At 40.6% G+C, this 21,771-nt stretch overlaps 1 protein-coding gene across 8 annotated transcripts in view; it reads left to right on the top strand.

Annotated features, from left to right (window-relative positions):
* The window catches only part of helq.S (helicase, POLQ like S homeolog), a 289,002-nt gene that overhangs the window by 166,420 nt on the left and 100,811 nt on the right, over window positions 1-21,771 (top strand). For all 8 annotated transcript variants that reach the window (XM_041579746.1, XM_041579751.1, XM_041579748.1 and 5 more), the window contains one exon: window positions 11,012-11,116. In XM_041579746.1, coding sequence (XP_041435680.1) covers window positions 11,012-11,116 — 105 coding nt within the window. The remainder of the gene's footprint in view (window positions 1-11,011; window positions 11,117-21,771) is intronic.

The following is a 21,771-nucleotide window of genomic DNA, read 5'->3' as shown; positions in this document are numbered from 1 at the left end:
TATGTTTCAGCCTTTTTAAAGTCAATGCAGATAGTCAGGGTCTTTTGGTCTACAATCTGGTATACTGTAGCACAGATTAAAGTTATTTGTATTCTGCTGGGAAGTTGATTTAGCATTGCAGTTATAAAATATGCCAAATTTTTATTCAATATAATTTAATTCAATATAATCTTTTTCAGTCGGCCATACCTGTCAGTGCTGGAACACTGGGGGTTAAGTTGATCCTCTGTGGAGGCAGGACAAACTGAAAGAGCTTTCTCCAATCTCCTACTTCCTCGTGGCTCCACCTCTTCCTTAAAAGAAGAACAAGTAACACTGTCCAAAGCAGATAAGGTGTTAGGTAACTCTTCTAAAAGGCCTGGGACATTTCCAGTATGTAAAGCCATTACAAAATACATTGACACAGAATGGCAGAAAGGAAGTCCAATATACTTCATAGGTTTTTCAACACCTATCCTATACCAGATGATTACAAGCACTACGATAAAATAACCAAAGAAGACCCACCTATTGTTAAGTTAGCACATAACACCACCTTACCAGGAGAAAATGCTGGCTCTCTTAGAGATCCTATGGATAAAAACATTGATTCTGCTCTTAAGCGTGATTTTCAAAACACGGCAGCCATATTGAGACCTGCAGCAGCTGCTACTACAGTAGCCAACAAAATACTGGTGCCAGTAACTCATAAAACACCCTCCAACTTTGCCAGAGCACTTTACGGCAGAATTAGATGACGTCAGATTGGCACTGTCATTCCTAGGTATTAGAGACGGCTAAACTATCTACAGTTTAGTCCGGTACTCAATCTACACCCACTGAACAAATTCGTAACATACAAGCGATTCAAAATTGACTCCCTTCCATCAATCATAAAAGCCTTAAAACCAGGTATTTCATGTCCAAGATGGACATCAAAGATGCATACCTGCATATACCCATCAGCCCAAGGTTTCTGCGTTTCAATTTAGGGCAGAACCATTTTCAATTCCAAACCCTGCCCTTGGGCCTTACATCCACACCCAGGGTTTTCACCAAGGTCCTGGGAGCTTTACTCGCAGTCAGAGGGATCCGCGCAATCGCCTACCTAGACCTCATCGTCATGGCAGATTCACAAAAGGAAGCAATAGCACACACTCAAGAGTGTCTGCAGACACCATGGCTGGCTCATCAATTACAAAAAAGTCGTCCACATCCAACGCAGTCCCTATAGTTCTTAGGCATGCACACCAACTCAGAAAACAAAAAGGTTTTTCTACCCCTAACAAAGGCAATTGCTATACAACAAGAGGCTTGCAATGCCATTCAACAACCTCACATTTCAGCACACAACATTCTCAGACTACTAGGACTAATGGCAGCCAGTATAGACGGTGTGCCGTTCGCAAAGTCGCATTAAAGTGGAACAAAAACCATCATGACCTCCCAGGTGATGAATGTATCACACTTGACCATACTCAGGTGGTTCAGTAAAAGATTCAGTGGAAGACAGGTTAGATGAGATAGTGGGCAAAGGAAGGTAAAATGGCGGAGGAGATTTGGTTGGGGGTACTTTTTAGGATAGGGAGGACCACATGTAATTTGTTCAATATGGTACCAGTATTAAATGTATGTTTGTAAATGCAAGGAGTCTGACTAGTAAAATGGGAGAGCTGGAGGGAAAATATGATGTGATTGGTGTAGCCGAAACATGGCTGAATAAGTCGCATGACTGGGCATTTAATATACTTTGCTATACTTTGTTTTGGAGGAACAGAGGCAATAAAAATGGAGAATGGGTATGTATGTTTGCTTTTATAAAGGAGGAGGTTATGTTAGAAAATGAGGGGGCAGAAGTCTTATGGGTAGAGTTCTTCACCAATTGTAAAGAGTCCAGCAAGTTAATTGTAGGGGGTATACTATAGACCCCCTCATGTAAGTGAGGAGGAAGAGGCTAAGCTCCTGATGCAAATAGAAAAGACTGCTAGTTTGGGTAAAGTAATGGTAATGGGGGATTTTAATTACCCAGATATTGAGTGGAGCAACAGTACTGCCAGAACAGTTAATGGGGAAAAAGTATATAAACTTGTTGCATGACAACTTTATGGCACAGCTTGTTGAGGAGCCAACCAGAAAAATGCTATACTGGAACTAGTGATCTCTAATGACCCAGAACTTATAGCAAATGTGCAAGTCATTGAACCATTTAATACCATTTAATGTCTGGTGCAAAAAACAAATATACACTGGGGCAACAAAAAACATAAATTTCAGAAAAGCTGATTTTAGTGCCTTAAGGGCTGCCCTTCAGAGCATTAATTGGGGCATTACGTTTTCATCTAAAAACACAGAACTAAAATGGTTGTCATTTAAAATGATATTAAATCATTACTGTTCTCAATTTATTCCCTTAAGGAGTAAATGTAGAAGCTCTAAGAATCACCCTATGTGGCTTAATATAGTAAAAAAGTTAATAGGCAAGAATAGAAAGGCATTTAAAAACTACAAGTCTGTTGGTACAAAAGCTGCATTTAATGAATATAAACACTATAATAAATGCTGTAAATCCAGCAATCCTGAAGGCAAAGAAAGGAAATGAAGAGTGCATTGTGACAGAGGCTAAGACTAACCCCAAAAAGTTTTTTTAAATATATTAATAGTAAAAAGATGCAGGTTGAGAGTGTTGCTCCATTAAATAATGGTACCAGTATGGTTGTAACGATACAGAAAAGGCAAATGTGCTAAATCAGTTATTTTCTTCAGTGTATACAATAGAGGAGTCTGAGTTCCCAGGCTCACTTCATAGCTGCACTGATGGCTTAGCTCAATCTAGTCAGTGGCTTTAATAAAAATTAATGTAAACAAGGCTCCAGGGCCTGATGGCATACACCCCCAGGTTCTAAGAGAGCTTGGTTCAGCTTTAGACCAGCCCCTATTTCTGATTTTCTCAGATTCGCTTTCATTTGGTATGGTATCTATGGATTAGAGAAAAGCTGATGTCATTCCAATATTTAAATAGGCCAGTAAGTTTGACATCTGTGGTGGGCAAATTATTTGAAGGCTTGTTAAGTGAATGGCATTATGAGCAGCAATCAGCATGGCTTTATGAAGAATATGTCATGTCAGACAAATTTTATGATGAGGTAAGTAAGATGCTGGACAGTGGGGGGCAGTAGATGTGATCTATTTGGATTTTGCCAAAGCGTTTGATACGTGCCCACAAACGACTGCTTTCTAACTAAGGTCTGTTGGGCTTAATGAAGTCTTTTGCATATAGATAGGATACTGGCTACACTATCGGGTACAGAGGGTGGTTGTTAATGGTACATTCTCTACTTGTAGTAAGGTTCTTAGTGGGGTCCCTCAGGGCTCGGTATTGGGTTCGCTATTGTTTGACTTGTTTATTAATGACTTAGGGGAAGGTATTGTAAGTAATGTATCAGTGTTTGCAGATGACACAAAACTATCCAACCCAATAAATTCCATCCAGGATGTAGCATCTTTGCAACATGATCTTGACAAACTGGCAATCTGGGCAGCTAAGTGGCAAATGAGATTCAATGTTGATAAATGTAAAGTCATGTACCTGGGATGTAAAAATATCCAAGCCACTTATACCCTTAATGGGACTGCACTAGGCAAATCCATTATGTAAATGGACCTTGTGGTCCTTGTAGCATCAAGGGCAAATAAGGTCTTGAGCTGCATTAAAAGGGGCTTTGATTCACAGCAGGAAGCGGTCATTCTTCCATTTTATAGAGCACTGGTAAGGCCCCATCTAGAATATGCCATACAGTTTTGGTCTCCATCACTCAAACAGGACATTATTGTATTAAGAGAGGGTACAGCGAAGGGCAACTAAGCTGGTAAAATGTATGGAAAATCTTAGCTATGAAAGAAAGACTGGCCAAATTGAGAATGTTCACGCTGGAAAAGAGGCGTTTAAGGGGTAATATGATAACTATGTATAAATATATAAGGGGATCATATAATCTCTCTAATGCTTTATTTACCAGTAGGTCTTTCCAGCTGACACAAGGTCACCCATTCCGTTTAGAAGAAAAGAGGTTCAGCCTAAATATTCGGAAAGGTTTTTTTTACTATGAGAGCTGTAAAGATGTGGAATTCTCCACTTCCCTGAATCAGTCATACAAACTGATACATTAGATAGCTTTAAGAAGGGGTTGGATTGCTTTTTAGCAAGTGAGGGAATACAGGGTTATGGAAGATAGCTCGTAGTACAGGTTGATCCAGGGACTAGTCCGATTGCCATTTTGGAGTCAGGAAGGAATTTTTTCCCCCTCTGAGGCAAATTCGAGAGGCTTCAGATGGGTTTTTTGCCTTGCTCTGGATCAACTGGCAGTTAGGCAGGTTAAAAAAAGTTAAAAGGTTGAACTTGATGGACGTGTGTCTTTTTTCAACCTAACTTACTATGTTAATATACTGCAACACAAGGCAAGGGCTGGGACTGCCCAGTCCAAGAAATGGTGACGACAGAAACCAGCCTTATAGGATGAGTATGCCAGAGCACATGGTCACATTAAAACGCAGACTCCATATAAATGCCCTAGAATTAAGAGCAGTTTACTATGCCCTGTTCAACTGGCTCAGCTGAAGGACAGACATGTCAGTATTCAATCCGACAACAGCACCACCATCGCTTACCTAAACCAACAAGGGGGAACCAAGAGTGCAGCAGCCCTCAAGGAGGTATCCCGGATTATGTCTTAGGCAGAGTCCAACAGGGTCCTCATATCGGCAGTGTTCATTCCAGGGGTGCAAAACTGGGAAGCTGATTATCTGAGCCCCAACACCTTGGACCCCGGAAAGTGGCGCCTAAAACTGAAAGTTTTTTCAACAAGTGGTAAACAAGTGGGATCTCCCAGATCTAGATATCACGGTGTCTTGATTCAACGCACAGCTTCCACGATTCCTATCAAAGAGACAAGACCCCAGGGCAGAAGGGGTGTATGCCATAATCTGTCCATGGAACTGCAGACTAGCGTACGCTTTTCCGCTTATCCCAATCATTCCTCACTTGCTGCACAAGATAAGGATAGAGGGAGTTTCCACTATACTCATAGCCCCTTGGTGACCCTGCAGAGTGTGGTTTGAAAAACAGGTACAGATGAGGGCGGCACCACCATGGTCACTTCCACTAAGCCTGGACCTTCAGTCACAAGGCCCGGCACATGCGGACCATGTCCACAGACTAAATTTGACATCTTAGCTATTGAAACCAAATTGTGGAAGGAAGAAGGTTTTTGAGACAAGGTCATACACACAATGTTAGAAGCACGGAAACCTCCTACTTTGGCAGCATACACAGAATCTGGAAAATGTTCCTATCCTGGAGCTGGACACACGGGATATAATGGCAGTTTTCTTCATCCACTCACATCCTGGACTTTATACAAAGTGGAGTAGACAAAGGTTTAAACACGTCAGCATTGAAAGTGCAGGTTTCAGCACTGTCAGCTCTTCTACACAGCCAATGGGCTCTACTGCTGGAGGTTAGACTATTTTTTCAGGCACTTAGAAAACTTCGGCCTCCTATCAGAGACCCTGTTCCGCCCTGGGACTTTTAATTCTTAGAACTCTCCAATGACCACCTTTCAAGTCCCTAGGCTCCTTAGACCTAAGTTTCCTGTCATGGAAAGTGGTTTTCCTTCTTGCCATTTGCTCAGCTAGCAGAGTATCAGATCGAGCAGCCCTGTCGCATAAACAAACTTGGACTATTTTTCATCAGGATAAGGTGGTGCTTCGAACTGTTCAATCACATCTACCTAAGGTTACCTCAGAATCTTACCTTAATCAGGAAATTGTGTTTCCATTATTCTTGCTTTAACCAGCAAATTCGCAAGAACAGCCTCTACACACTGGATACAGTGTGGACATTGAAGTATTACATCCACAGAACTGCCAAATTCTCAGATGCCCTTTTCGTATTATTGGGTAGTAATAAGAAGGGTTTCCAGGCTCTCTAGATAGATGGATAGTGGCAGCTATAAGTGAAGTTTATAAGCCCTTGGGCAAAGCGATCCCTTTCAGATCAAGGCCCACTCCACTAGGAAAGTCACTGCTTCCTGGGCCATTTATAACCAGGCATCCATCTAGGCTGTACGCAAGATGGCCACCTGGTCATCTTTGCACACTTTTTCCAAGTTTTATAAGTTAGATGTTATGGCCTCTTCAGAAGCGATACTACAAGCAGCAGTGGCACATACAGTAGATAGCGCCTGTCCTTGGTTATACTATTTCAGGATTTCTACATCCTAGTTTTTGGTTAGCCCCCCCCTCTTTTTTTACAGCTTTGGGACATCCCCAGTTGTCCAGCACTGACCCGTAGGGCTGACTGAGAAAAGGAGATTCCTTACCTGAAAATCCTTTTTCTCATAGGCCTGTACTGTCAGTGCAGCATCCCTTCCTCATGGGGTGCTGTTTTATTGCTGCTTGTCATTTAGTTACAGTTAGTAAGGCAGTTAGGCTCTGTCTCCACTAGCAGGCACTGGTACAAAACTGGAGGAAGAGGTGGAGCCATGAGGAAGCAGGAGATTGGAGAAAGTTCTTTAGTTTGTCCTGCCTCCACAGAGGAGCAACTTAACCCGAGTCATCCTGCAATGACAGTAAGGGCCTATGAGAAAAAGGATTTTCAGGTAAGAAATCTCCTCGCTCCCTCTCCTTCTTCTACCCCTTACATTATTTCTTTTTTTTTCCTTCTGCTCCGATATCCCTTTCAGCTACTCACAATTCTCTTGTTCCTCTCCCACCTTCTCTTATCTCTCCTTGTCCTCTCTTACCTTAAAGGGAATCTGTTGTCATTTTTTTTTGCCTTTTTATAAAGAGTACACTTCAAAAAACACTGTCTGGCAAATAAAATGTTAATTCCCGATTCAACTGGTCAAAGTAAAATTCGTATGCACTCCCTGGCCTTTCTGTGATGCAATAATCTGGTGCTCAGTCCTCTAGGGAGACAGCACTCCCCTGGATCCACTGGAAACGAGCAATTGAGGAAACGGCACACAGAAATGAATGCAAAAGGGGAAAGACCCTTATGAATTTATTGTGTCAAACAGCACAACGTTTTCGGGGGCTGACCCCTATGAATTTATTGTGTCAACGTTGTGCTGTTTGACACAATAAATTCATAGGGGTCTTTCCCCTTTTGCTAATTCCCAATTCAATACATAAGTTATTATTTTTATTTTGCCATGGGGGCTTCCATATTTGCTCATTATATATTCCCCACGTGCTGCACTAACAGCAGGCACGCCATTGCCTGTGTGCTTGGAGGCAGCTGCTCACTGATAACAAGCCAAGTCATACTGCGACAAGGACATGAGGAGCTTGCTGTGTACTCCCCCCTCCCCTCTCTGCTGTGTACTGTCCCTCCCCTATCTGTGACATCAGGAGGAGAGTGGTCACATGGTCTGCGTCCAGGAGCAGCCCTCCTTGCACAGACAGCTATCAAACCTTCTGCTCTTCAGTAAATTCACTCTGAATTCCTTTGCACTAATGTTTACAGAGTTGGGAGGCGGGAAATTGTACTCTTTGCTGCAAGCGTTTGTTTGTTTGAGGCTGGCTACTTGCAAGATAAGGTGAAAGTGCTGTGACAGTGTTCCCTCTGCTATCCCATCCCCACACAGACCTTGCTCAGTGCCTGCAATGTTTATTTGGTATAAATAAACCATAAGTCAGTACTATTTCTAGGACCTGCACTAACTCAATGATTCCCAGTGGTACTCTGCACTGCCACAGCTCTGCTAACATTTCCTAGCCCACCACTGCTTTTTTCTTCCCTGCCCACTAACTGGCCTTCAGACTGGGCCCCCTTAGCTCATAACAAGGTTACAGATATATAGTAACATTGGAGTAACAATCACCCTGCTATAGTTCCAGGGGTACCCAGGGTACAAATAATCACTCACCCCAAATCTCCCCCTAACTGGCCTTTAGACTGGTCCCCCTTAGCTCATAACAAGGTTACAGATATATAGAAACATTGGGGTAACAGTCACCCTGCTATAGCTCCAGGGGTACTCATGGTACAAATACACTCACCCCAAATTTCACACTAACTGCCTTCAGGCTGGGCCCCCTTAGCTCATAACAAGGTTACAGATATATAGAAACATTGGGGTAACCTTCACCCTGCATTAATTCTAGGGGTACACATGGCACAAATAAGCACTCACCCCCAAATCTCCCCCTAACTGCCCTTCAGGCTGGGGCCCCTTAGTGTTAGACATAGTTACGACAGTGCATATTGCATGTTATTATTAAACACTGAAAATACAGTGTTTCAGTGCCCCATAGCAAGTACAGTAAGGTACTGTATAAATCAATTCAGTCAGGGTCGGACTGGGGGGCCCGGGGCCCACCGGGACTACTGTCCAGGGCCCCTTCCGACCCCCCCCCCCGCCCCCTACTGCGACGCGCCGAGTGCGCGCACACAAAGGCGCCGCTTGGCGCACCAGCGTGAAGGCGCCTGGCGCATGCGCAGAAGGCGCTGCGCTGATCGGCGCTGCGGGAGGAAAACTTTTTTAAAGATATCTGGAGAGGTGTCTGGCCCGGCAGGGGCCCATTAAGGGTCGGGGCCCACCGGGTATTTTCCCGGTGTCCCGCCGGCCCAGTCCGACACTGAATTCAGTCCAAGGCTGTGGAGCAAAGCACTGGTAACAGCAGGCAGACACAGAGCTCCACCCAGTCTGTCAGCAGAATCCTTCTGAAGAGGTAGCAGTTATCTTGATACCTGCCTATTGTTCAACTCACAGGCTGACCAGACAAGGCTCTGTTTACATTACCGCAGCTGGTAGGAGGGAGGGGTGATATTACTCCAACTTCCAGTGCAGCATTAGCCTGAAGTTTATCAGAGCACAAGTCACATGACCTGAGGGCACACGGGAAATGTTCAAATGTCTAGCCCCACAGCAAATTTCAAAATTAAATAAAAAAGAAAACATTTGCTCTTTTGAAAAACGGATTCAATGCAGGATTCTGCTGGAGCAGCACTATTAACTGATGCATTTTGTAAAAAACATGTTTTCCCATGACAGTATCCCTTCAACTTATAGTCCTCACTTGAGTTTTAATGCTAATAACTAGCAAGTGCTAGGAATATATATTTTGTTTATAGAAAGATTTATACATAGCTTCCAACTGTCCTGTTTTTCGTGGGACAGTTGTGATTTTAACAGCTCAACCTGCAGTCCCGGCTTTGTTACTTTCTCTTTGATCTCCTGCACTGAACAGCCAGAAAAAGTTTCTAAAACTTAATTGGCTTTTGGCCAATACATAATGTGTTCAAACTTTCATTACCTGCCAAAATTTGTAAAATGAACATGGTAATTAGGGGGTGTGGCCACAAAAACGGGCATGGTCAAAAAATTGTCTTTCTATTTCCAAAATGTTGCAATATATGTTTATAGCACCCATAAGTGCTGCCCAAGTGCTGCATTTGAATATATATGCAATAGTTTATGCATGGCTTATGCACCTGATATCATGTTACCTTTTACTAATGCTGTTGACATATTAAAGTTGCAGACATACAGGCTAAAATGGCCTTTGGCTTGAAATGGTGGTACCCTGTTTACTTACTCCTATCAGAGATATAAAGCGATGTAAAATAATACAGTCCATGTGAAGATTTATTTCTTTATTTATTTTCAACATGTGGACATTCAAACAGTATATAACGGTTTTTCAGCAATGCCTTAGTACTTTTAATAGAAATTTCATTGTCATGTTGCAAGGTTAACTTTTTTCAGGGCTGGAACTAGGTTTAGGCAGAAGAAGTAACGATAAGGAGGCACTTGGCGGGTACCTATTAAGCGTCTTCTGCCTACCCCTAGCCCACTCTAGCCCTGCCCTCTCTAGTTCCCCCCTCCCTCCTTTCCTTCGCACTCCCCTCCTTCACCATACCTCCCCTTCCTCGTCACTGCCTATAACAAAGGACAAACCACACAAGAAGTTAACCACACAATGACAGATAAGTTTAAATAGCACAGTGCTAACAGAATAGCACAAACAGAATAGATGATAAAGTTCACAGCCTAATGTTTAACTTAAAACGAGAGAGTTAAACATAGACATCAGAAGCTCTAGCTACAAGCACACAATCTTTAAACAGTAAGTAGAGAGGTAGACCAGGTTGAAACCATTACGTTTCTGGGCTTGGACATGACCTAAAATCTTAGCTGAAGAGACACCATTAGAACCTTCTGTTGTGTCACCTCCGACACCCTGATGGGTGCACACGCAAATATGCTCACATACTCGCACGAACAGATGCACACTTCCACTATGGGGGAACAGCGCAGCAGGAGTGAAGAAAAAAAAATGTCATGGGGTGTACTTTTTTTTTTTAGATGACTGTACATTATATCACTTTGCATTTAAGTTTAAAATGTTCTGATAGAATGATATTTAAATTTAAAATAGTCTGACAGAAGAATATTTGACACAGTTATAAATAATAGGTCAGTTAAATTATAATGGTCTCTTTTAAATTGACTTATTGTCCCTTTTAAATTCATTTTTAGTATTTTACAGATGGACTGACTGCTAAGCAACTTTTAGAAAAAGAGTATCAGTTTTGTCTATTTTTGATCTTGCCTTTGTATTGCTTATCTATTTTTTCAGGCCTTCTCCTATTTAAAATTAAATAGGAGAATGGTCTGATAGAAGGCTGTTTGACACACTATTATACAGTTAAATGTTGATGCTCACTTTTAAATTGACTTTTATGATCACTTTTAAATTAATGTTTAGTATGTTACAGATGGACTTACTACTAAACAACCTTTAGAAAAAGACTGTAAGGGTTCAGTTATTGTTCTTGCTTTTGTATTGCTTATGTATGTTTTTAAGGCCTACTCCGTTTCATCTTCCCATCTGTCTTCTAAGCTGCTACCCGTTTGCTAGGGTAATTCATCATACAAAATTTTAAAAAAATTATTTTAAGTTGAAGCACTTCTTGTATGTGTTATAATAATGCAATGAAGGTAGTAGTGATATCCCTGTCTTCTAGGTGCACGAGTTAATAAGCAAGCCAATAGAGAACTGCTACAGCAATCTCATGCACGACTCTGGTAAAGATTTTCAAAGCCTGCTGCTATCTTTAATTGGACTGAAGGTATGTAGTTTCATCAGAATGCTACCAGTTTATTTGGAATACGCACTTAGCTTTCCACTATATACAGTATTGTACTGTGTCTTGTGCACTTGTCTGTCAATGAAAAGTGATATTAGAGTCCCAAGCATTTATATTGCATAAAGTAAAGCAATATAATTATATATTTGAACAGCCTTTAAAAAAAGAAACTAACCATACTATAAAATGTGAGGTCACAGTAGATGGTTTAAACCATAACATTTTCACCATGGCAAAATGGCCATAGCAAGATACAAAGTGGTTATCCTATATGCACAAGGTCTCGCCCAAGCAGACATGTTGCAGTAGACAGTATTTTGTAGATGTGTTGTCCAAAGCTCTTCTCCAGAAGTACTGGCAAGGTTGAGAACTGGAAACAGAAAAGTGCAGCTGATGAGATTCATCTATGTATACACATAAAAATGCAAGGACTGGACAATAGAAGAAGGTGTTCTAGACTGACAAGTTAAAATCCAAAATATTTGTCCATAACAAAAGGCAATTTGTTTGCTAATGGGTTAGAGATATTTGCATGGATGAATGGCTGCAGGTAACAGTGAGCATGGTGTTGATTCCCTGCAGTTTAGTGATGCATTGCAACAAATGCAGTTGTTGATCCATTGCCATCAACATTTATGGCACACTCAGAGCTGAGAGGTACGCACGGATTCTTAAACATCTCATAGTACCATCGGGGAAGCATTTGATCAGTTTCAAAATCATTTTGCAAAACATCAACAGCCCCCAGCCAAAATCATTAAAGGAAAACTATACCCCTAAAATGAATACTTAAAGGAACAGTAACACCAAAAAATGAAAGTGTTTTAATGTAATGAAAATATCATGTAGTGTTGCCCTGCACTAGTAAAACTGATGTGTTTGCTTCAGAAACACTACTATAGTTCATATAAACAAGCTGCTGTGGAGCAATGGCAGAAATTGAAAAAAGGCTATATGGCACAGGTTAACTAATGGATAACCGATAACACCATTAGACAGACAGAGCTTATTTGCTATCTGCTGTGTAACCTGAGCCTTTTCTCCATTGAATGGCTGCCCCCATTGTTACACAGTAGCTTATTTATATAAACAATAGTAGAGTTTCTGAAGCAAACACAGCAGTTTTACCAGTGCAGGGCAACACTGCATTATATTTTCATTACTTTAAAACGCTTTTATTTTTTGACATTACTGTTCCTTTAAGCAACAGATAGTTCATATCATATTAAGTGGCATAGTAAAGAATCTTACCAAACTGGAATATATATTTAAGTAAATCTTGCCCTTTTACATCTCTTGCCTTGACCCACCATTTCATGATGGCCTCTGTGCTGCCTCAGAGATCACCTGACCAGAAATACTTCAACTCTAACTGTAACAGGAAGAAGTGTGGAAGCAAAAGACACAACTCTGTCTGTTAATTGGCTCATGTGACCTAACATGTATGGTTTGTTGGTATGTTTGTGAGTACAGTGAATCCTACGACCCCATAGGGCGGCCCTTATTTTTTAAAATGACAATTTTCTATTTATGATTACCCAATGGCACATACTACTAGAAAACTATATTATTATGAAAATGGTTTATTTACATGAAGCAGGGTTTTACATATGAGCTGTTTTATGCAATATCTTTTTAGATAGATTGTTTGGGGGGTATAGTTTTCCTTTAAGCACTATCTCTGTAAAAGTACAAGGAATCATTTAACAGATGGAATGACCCTTACAGAGAGATCTCAACATCATTGAGCCAGTCTGGGATTAATTAATACCAAAAGTACTAGAGCCAAAAACAACTAAGACAGTCCTTATCTGCAGTGCAATTGTTGCAAGTCTGCAAGTGAAATTGTTGAATTCAATTTTGAAATCTGACATGGGGCTAGACATTTTGTCAATTTCCCAGCTGCCCTCAGTCATGTGACTCTACTTTAGTAGAGAAATGCTTTCTGGCAGGTTGCTGTTTTTCCTTCTCAATGTAACTGAATGTGTCTCAGTGGGACATGGGTTTTTACTATTGAGTGTTGTTCTTAGATCTACCAGGCAGCTGTTATCTTGTGTTAGGGAGCTGCTATCTGGTTACCTTCCCATTGTTATTTTGTTTGGCTGCTGGGGGGAAAAAGGGAGGGGGATGATATCACTTTAACTTGCAGTAAAGAGTTATTGAAGTTTATCAGAGCACAAGTCACATGACTTGGGGCAGCTGGGAAATTGACAATATGTCTAGCCCCATGTTAGATTTCAAAATTTAATATAAAAACATCTGTGTGCTCTTTTGAGAAATGGATTTCAGTGCATAATTCTGCTTGAGCAGCACTATTAACTGATTCATTTTGAAAAAAAAATGTTTTTCACATGACAGTATCCCTTTAACATCATTGAGCCAGTCTGGGATTAATTAAGACCAAAAGTACTAGAGCCAAAAACAACTTTAGAGTCCTTATTTGCAGTGGGATTGTTGCAAGTTCTCTAGGATGCTTGAAAATAACCTACAATGCAAGAAACTGCCCTTTTAGTGTTTTTATTAATAATGGAACTCTATTAATGGTATTATTTTATAAAGCATTTCCATTTACCTCCAAGGTTTGCACTGCACTGTACATTGACAAAACTTAAAGTAATGCAGTTGTACAATTTGTTGTAATTTTAATGTACAGACAAATGGCAACTCGTGTACAGCAGAAATTCTAAATCCACTCCATTTCTTTGAATTTCTTATTACAGACTCTTGCAAACAGCAGCATTCAGACAATTTTACAGAGGTGTTATACTTATGGGTTTAGAAAACAATGTAAGTAATATACTGTAGTAACATATAAACCTAGTATGTTAGTTTGAAACAAGACACACTTTCATCAAAGTCAACAGTCTATGTTTATATAAAACCTGTCTACCTGCTAGTTTAAGCCATCCAACCCCTTCATTAAGCTTTCTAATGTATCTGCTAGTGCAAATGTTTTAGTGAGAGAATTTCACAGCTTTGCAGCTGTCTGTCTAAAAAACATTTCCAACCCTTCTGATTGGAATGTATGCCCTCATGACAGCTGGACAGACCTATTCGTAAATAAAGCATTCTAGAGATTATTATGATCCCTCTTATATGTTTATACATAGTTACCATTTTCCCCCTTAAGGACCTCTTCTTCTCCAGCTTAAACAACTCCAACTTTGCTGGTCTAACTGAGACTTTGTATACTCTTTACCAGCTTAGTTGCTCTTCTTCGGACCCTCTCTATTTCAATAATATTTTGAGCACTGGAGACCAAAACTACACTGCATATTATAGATGGGGCCTTACCAGTGCTCTTTAAAGTGGAAGATTTGCCCCTCCTCACACTAATCACATTTTATTACAACTCAAAAACTTGTTTGTCCTTGCAGCTGCTGACTAGCATTGCTTGTACAGCCAAATGTATTATCTAAAATGTTCCTCCAGGTTCCTTCTCAATTATGAATTTGCCTATGGGTATACGAGGTGTGCATATTTTTATATCCCAGGTGGATAACCTTACATTTATTGACACTTAATCTCATCTTTCATTTAGCTGCCCAGATTGCTAATAATCATTATTGCATAATAATAATCATCGCATAATCCTGGATGGATTTATGGCTGAATAGCTTTGTGTCATCTGGCAATATTATAACAATTTAAATAACATTGTACCCAATACAGGGACCCCACTAAGAATCTTTCTCAAAGCAGAGAATGTACCATCAGACCAGTCCCTGGATCAACTTGTACTATGAGCTATCTTCCATAACTGTGTATTCCCTCACTTGCTAAAAAGCCATCCAACCCCTTCTTAAAGCTGTCAGTCAGTACGAGCTCTCACTATAAGAAAAAACCCTTCTGAATATTTAGCCAGGATCTCTATCATCTAATTGGTATGGCTACCCATGTGTCAGCTGGAAGAACCTACTGGTACATAAAACATCAAAAAGAATATTATATGATATGATTTATACATAGTTATCATATCACCCCTTAAGTGGCTCTTCCCCAGTGTGAACAACCGCAACTTGGCCAGTCTTTCCTCATAGCTGAGATTTTCCATACCTTTTACCAGCTTAGTTGCCCTTCTCTGGATCCTCCCTAATTAAATAATGTCCTGTTTGAGCACTGGAGACCAGTACTGTAGGACAAAGGTTAGTGAGAAGTTGGAAAATATTAGCAAGGCCAACAGACCTTTGTTTAGAAAGCGGTCGCCTGTGAAGCACTGTAACGCTTTGACAAAATCCAAATAGATCACATCTACTGCAACCACACTGTCCACTTCTTACTAACCTTATCATAAAAAGCAATCAAATTTGTCTCATATTTCAATCCTGCATAAAGACATGCTTAGTACTGTTCAAAAGGCCCTTTACTGAAGATCGTTTTTTTCCTGCTCTTCTACGGTCAGTTTTAATGCGTTCCACCACAGAGGAGTGCAGGTTGAGAGGGAGGCTATTCTTCTTTCTCCCAGGATTGTCCTCACACAGGTGCATCCAAGGGCCAAACGGAGGTGGAGCGTATCATGTTGCATAGTTTAGTGGAAGGAGAGGGTCAATAATCCACTTTATAGAGCACTAGTTTGGGTTAAGTTGGATGACAGCCCCTGGGAAACATGTCAATGGGATTGTCATGTTGGTCCTCTGACAAAATTGTCACAGGACTGAATCCCATAAAGCAAAAAGGTATCTATGCATATTGGGCATCAAACTGCTCAGTAGACATATATTTTAAGAGTGATTTGCCTTTGTATGTGCACGATAAATGTGACAAATTGCTCAGTAGACATATAACTTCTCAGTAGACATATATTTTAAGAGTGATTTGCCTTTGTATGCTGTATGGTAGTTTGGAGGAAAGAAATAATAAAACCAACAGATTTAGGAAAGCATTTTAACTTGGTAGTTATGAATAGAAAGGCATATTTACCTATTTTGGATTGGCCAGAATCTGTTCTTTCCAAAAATGTATGGCTTTCTATGGCAAATCTACTGTTAGTGGACTTTTTGTCCTTGAAATCTTCAGTATGCAGATTTCTGGAGACGTGCTTTGGAAATTTGGTAATGTACTTCAGGGAGTTTTTGACCTGTACAAGTGAAAAAATCTCCATACAACTATGCATATTTTGTACTGGTGCATCCAGGTAACATGGGACTTTCCAAATGAGTTTTAATTTTTGCATAATATTAATTCTTTCTGATACGTGTGTTTATATTATGGAGAAATAATTAAGTATTTTTTCCGCAAATGTGGAACCATATATTATAAAGTTAAATTACACAAAAGCACCTAAGCTTAGCATATTTTGAAAGCTTAGGTTGTCATGAACAAAATAATATATAATTTTCCTGGGCAAACAAAATGAAAAGGAAAGTTGCCTAAAGTTAAAGAGTACAAAATGTTCAAAAATTGTCTGGCAATCAACATACCGCAAGTGACCAAATCAGCTTCCAGTAAGTGGCCAGAGTCGCATTAAATTTCAATAAAATATAGCAACTTGCTTAACCAATGAGGTGTGATAAAACAACTTCAAATGCCCCATACACTTTGTAGTGCATGTATTCAAAGTGTAGCACAGCAGAATCTGCCTCCAAGCTACCAAATGCAGTAGATACCCCACCATCCTCTCATTCAAGATAGCACCACAGCACCCAGCAATCTCTTCTAAATCAAAATTAAGATACAAATATTTGCCAAGTTCTGATGCCCTGCCTAGCTGCATCTAAAAGTGCAAAATTATTTCAGCATATAGTGAGCACTACAATAAAGTAAAAATAGTGATCACTACAATAAAGTAAGAATAGTAAATTCAATCGATGTTTCATACACAATGGGGCAGATTAACAAAAAGGGTGAAGTGGCCAACGATACAGTCAATTCGCCAGAAATTCCATCCGCAAAGACATCTCCAATTCACTAACAGGTGTAGAGGACAATTCGCTAGTGAACGAGACCATTGCTAGCGTTCCTTCACACTCTTATCGCCAGGCACCTTTTCGCTCTGGCAAACGGTTGTTACTCTGCAAATTCAGTAAAGTGAGAATTTTACTGAATGTTACCTCTTTCGTCAGAGTTTCCTTCACCACCTCAGACCAGGCGAACTGCTAAAATGAAGTTACGTCTTTCACAATCTTATGTCAGTTGCATCATATCCTGTCTGCCAGAAATGCATTAAAGTTGTAAAAATGCTGGCGACTTGTCCTTTTTTTAAAGCGGGATTGCCTGCCAAAGTCCTAACTGTTGAACTTTTTTGTGTTAACATTTTTCCCCAGATATTTCAGGGGCATGGAACATTATAGGGTGTACTTGTGTGTAATGCATTAGAGGATCTCTTTTGTCTTTATTCAGGTTCCTTGGACATTTGTAATAATAAGTGGCACCAACATCTCTAATAAAGACGTCCATACGACTTTAATGTACCCACCTTATTCAAATAGACCTAAGCATAAGAGGACCAAGTTTCTATAGGCAGAAGCGATCGCTAACATTTCGATTTGCAAGGCTCGCACTGCCGAAGTAACGCTATCCATTTAGTGAATTTGCCCCAATGAGGATAAAAATTACATGATCCATAAATATGATCAGGAAATGACATACACTTTATCAAATGAAAGTATTAAGGATGATACTTTTGTTAAGTCCATTTAAACTGAGGGCATTCATGAGGAAAATCCATTCACTCTCTTTGGACTATAGGGCAGTTTCCATATCACCTCCTCTAATCTGGTAAAACTTGTAGCCTGTTGGTTCAGCCAGTAGACATTTTGTTTTAACTACATGCGTGCTCTACTATTACCCTACTACTAATACTAGTTATACTAGAGCACTCATGTAGTTTAAAAATGTCTGCTGATTGAAGCAATGGGCTACAGGTTTTAACAGAATATCCTTAGGGGTTACGGTGGGTTCCAAATCACCCACTCTATTGTTCAACGAGAGTGAATGGATTTTTCCCTCATGAATGCTCTTTGTCCAAATGGACTTGGGGACCCGTCACCCAAAAAAAATATTCAAAATCCTATTTTATCACATTAGTCAAGCATTAGTTACACTATATAAATTATTTGAATCTTGGATCCTTCAGTCTGGGAATTAATAATTATAGCAAGCAAGCAGGAGCCATTTTGTACACACTGTTATTAAGGCAAGCCTTGCATCATCTCAGAATCTTGTTTGTGCGCCAGAATGGGGGACCCAATGTCCATCCCCATGTCCAATCCCTCAGGTCAATGTCATTAATGGGCTGCTCCATAAAGCCCACACATCATCCCTGTGTGAGAGCAAAATAAGAGCAAAGTGCTGCATTTCCCCTAGCCTTCATCTCCATATCACCCTCTGGGATTTGTGCTACCAGCACCCTATGTGACTGAGCCCAGTCTGTGCCCATACATTGCACTGCCCTGTGCTTGGCACAACTTGATGAGTCAGTGGAACTATAATGTGCTTTGTGGAACTATACTGTGCAGCTTGTGTATGTGCTCGATTATGTCAGTGTGAAACGGCTTGCTGCCCCCCTGTGGTCACTGGTTAGAACTACACCTCATGTGCACCATTATCACCAGCTACACAGGGAATCTATTGCTGCATCACTGTGAGTGGTTCCAACAGCTTCAACTAATAACCACCCAGAGAGACTGACGTGTGGATTTAAATTGTTGTTGCCACTATTTTGTCATATACATGTTGGGATGTGTTATTCATGCCACTGTTATCAAGTCACCAATAGTTACATTCAGCCCAGACCCAGAGATGGATAGGCTCAGACCACTCAGGGGAGAATCTGGGGCTCTGGGGGATTGGCTGAATGCCACAAATTTTACGGATGTGTGGAGATGGGCTTAACCAGCAGAGAAGCAATATTCATGTTATACCACATCCACCACAGCTCTGTCCAGAATAGACTTGGCTGTAGCATCTCCCCAAGCCCTTTCTATAATACATTCATCCCAAGAATTTGCTCTGGCCATGCTTCCCTCCAGGTAGAATTGCAGCTGGGAGGGAGGAGCAGACTGCAGCAATAGAGACTGCCTCCAAAGTGGATTAGTCATGAGCAGGTTAAGGACACCTTCGAAACACTGTTTAAAGAGTATTGGGCACTTAATCAGGGTTCCACCCAAGAACAAGTAGTTTGGGACGCAGGCAAGGATTTGCAAGAGGGGCATATGTCTTGCTGATTAAGGCAGCTAGAGTTAAACAAGATGCTGCACTGTGTGGGAGAAATAACAAATTATAAGGACTGTCCCACGACTTTCCAGTGGCCAGAACATGGACTGTTTATTGAACAGACTGAAACTTTTGTATATAATGATGTTTCCTATGTGTCTTTACCATTATTGTTAAATTTTTCATTAGAGAGCTGCCAGAGACAATGAGAAAATAGTTTAAAACTGTCTTTCAAGCACATTTAAATTTGTCTTGGGATACTACACAAGGGCTCAGTTTTAGAAGAGTATCAAAAAGGGATCTGGGTACTGACATTATCTCAGGATTCAGTTTGGGTACTTCAATTTTGAATAGGGCTGACCTAGAAGGTCTAAATAGTAGAGAACAAGATTTTGTGGGCGGATTGAAGCAGATACTGCTTAAAGAGGGACGAGTGGATTTTAACACTCTATCTGAAGTAAAACTTGATATTCAGAACATTCACACCATTGCTGCAGATTTACATAACATTCAAATATCTGTGAATGCGCTAAATGAGTCGCTTAACCATAATAATGTGTCCAAAGCTATGGCATGTGGAGTAATAGGAAATCTACTGAGTGAACACCTAAGCCTTGGCCTACAGGAGGTGAAAAGAGGAGAGTGGCCAAGAATAATGAATTCAAGTTTGGTATTTGGTTTGGTCAGAAACAACGGCATTACCTGTAAGAACTTGGCACTTGCTAAAATAACAAGCCTTGAGAACTCATGCAACAAAAATCAAGTTGGGAAACAGGTGATACCACTTACTATCAACATCCCTGTTTGGAAACCCTACCCCACACCTGCCTACAAAATGACTGTGCTTGGAGAACTGGAGGTGAAAAATGACACCACTGTACTTAAGCAACTTCTTACACAGAACAAGCTGATTATAAAAGAGGACCACGTTTGGAAGTTGCTTGACCCCAACTGCTGTGATAGACGCGACCGCGCATGGCTTTGCTCCTGCACCCCTGAACAGCTAGAGCATATGGATGGGTGTACTGCTTTGCACTCTGGAACTTGTCTTGTTAAGCTGGAGATGTGAACCAGGGATGGAAAAGAATTATACATGGAGTGGGCCCAAAAGTCTGTGCATTAGGGGTACCTTCATTTACGTGGCAAAAGCGAGTCCAATGCCAGGCACCTTTGACTGGGTGGTGTGTGAACTTGACAATGGGCATGCTGAGGATAGAGGATGAAGAAATATATGCAAATATCAAAATAAAGCAAACAGTTCTGGACATTACCCAAAATGAATTTGGTGACTGGGAATCCATGATTCCTCCATTGCTTAAGACAATACCTTCACTTACAGTTGAGTTGGACACATTATTTAAGAGGGATAACAAGAGAATCATAGGGTTATAAGAATTGGTAAAAGAAAATATTGCTAGTTCAATTAAAATTTCTAAAGAGTTCCAGCAGCCTTGGTGGAGTATACCCTCTATATAATACTTACACACACCCATTGATAAGAACTATTTCTATGGTTTTTGTTGTGGTTCAATTTATACTTGTATGTATTCTATTTGGTTTATATTGTTGTGGGAGGAGACAAGTTAAGAGGGCAAGGGAAACCAAGAAACATCTAGAACTGTCTACACTTATGAAATGCCAGCAAGTTTAAAAAAAAAAGGCGTTTCTTCATGTGGATCAATTCTGAGTAGAATTGATCCAAGTGGGGGAGTGTAGTAATATATGATAAGATATCTTATAACTCTAGCATTTTTCCAATGACAGCTGTACACACATTTCACACATGTAGGAGTTCCTGCCTGCTTCAAAGGATTGTAATTAACCCCCAGGTAGTTATCTGCCTCCTTCAAAGGAGGACATCCTGTATTGTAATAAAATGTAGATAAGAAATAGGTGGGACACATTCTAAGAGACCATCTGGAGAGGGTCTTTTACATTTTAAAGAGGAACTTTTTGTACAGTTGTTATTGGTAAAAGGGACATCTAAAGAAATTAGCTGGTTTTCCTGTTTAACTTGTCATCAGCCAATCAGAACCATTCCCCATTTGGGTCAATGGCCTAGAAACAGTATGGAGTTGGTTTTTGGCTGAAAGAGAGATTAGGAAGCAGAGGAGAAGAGGAAGGGAAGAAGAGGGAGAGAGAGAAGGAAGGAAGTATAACCTGTGGGCACATTTTGAAAGATCTCTGTATCATTTGCTGTCTCTGGGCTGGATAATCTGAATAAATCGTTTCATCTCTGGGAACCTTGGTTGCATCTTTTACCTGGCTGTGGACTCTACATTTCTCATACACTATACGTATAATATTGCGGAATACACAACACACTGGAGTCTCTTCGAGGGAAGTTGGGAGAGGCAGAAGCAGAAATTTATTATGGAGCCGAATGATTCACTGGGAGCAGTCCTGGCGGCTGCGCAGAGCGAGGTTAATTTGGCGTATGTCAATAAGTATTCACAGGGGGACCTTGAGAGAGACGCATTCTG

Source organism: Xenopus laevis, chromosome 1S (genome assembly GCF_017654675.1).
Source record: "Xenopus laevis strain J_2021 chromosome 1S, Xenopus_laevis_v10.1, whole genome shotgun sequence".
Taxonomy (NCBI): Eukaryota; Metazoa; Chordata; class Amphibia; order Anura; family Pipidae; genus Xenopus; species Xenopus laevis.
This window is presented reverse-complemented; position numbering and strand designations above follow the sequence as displayed.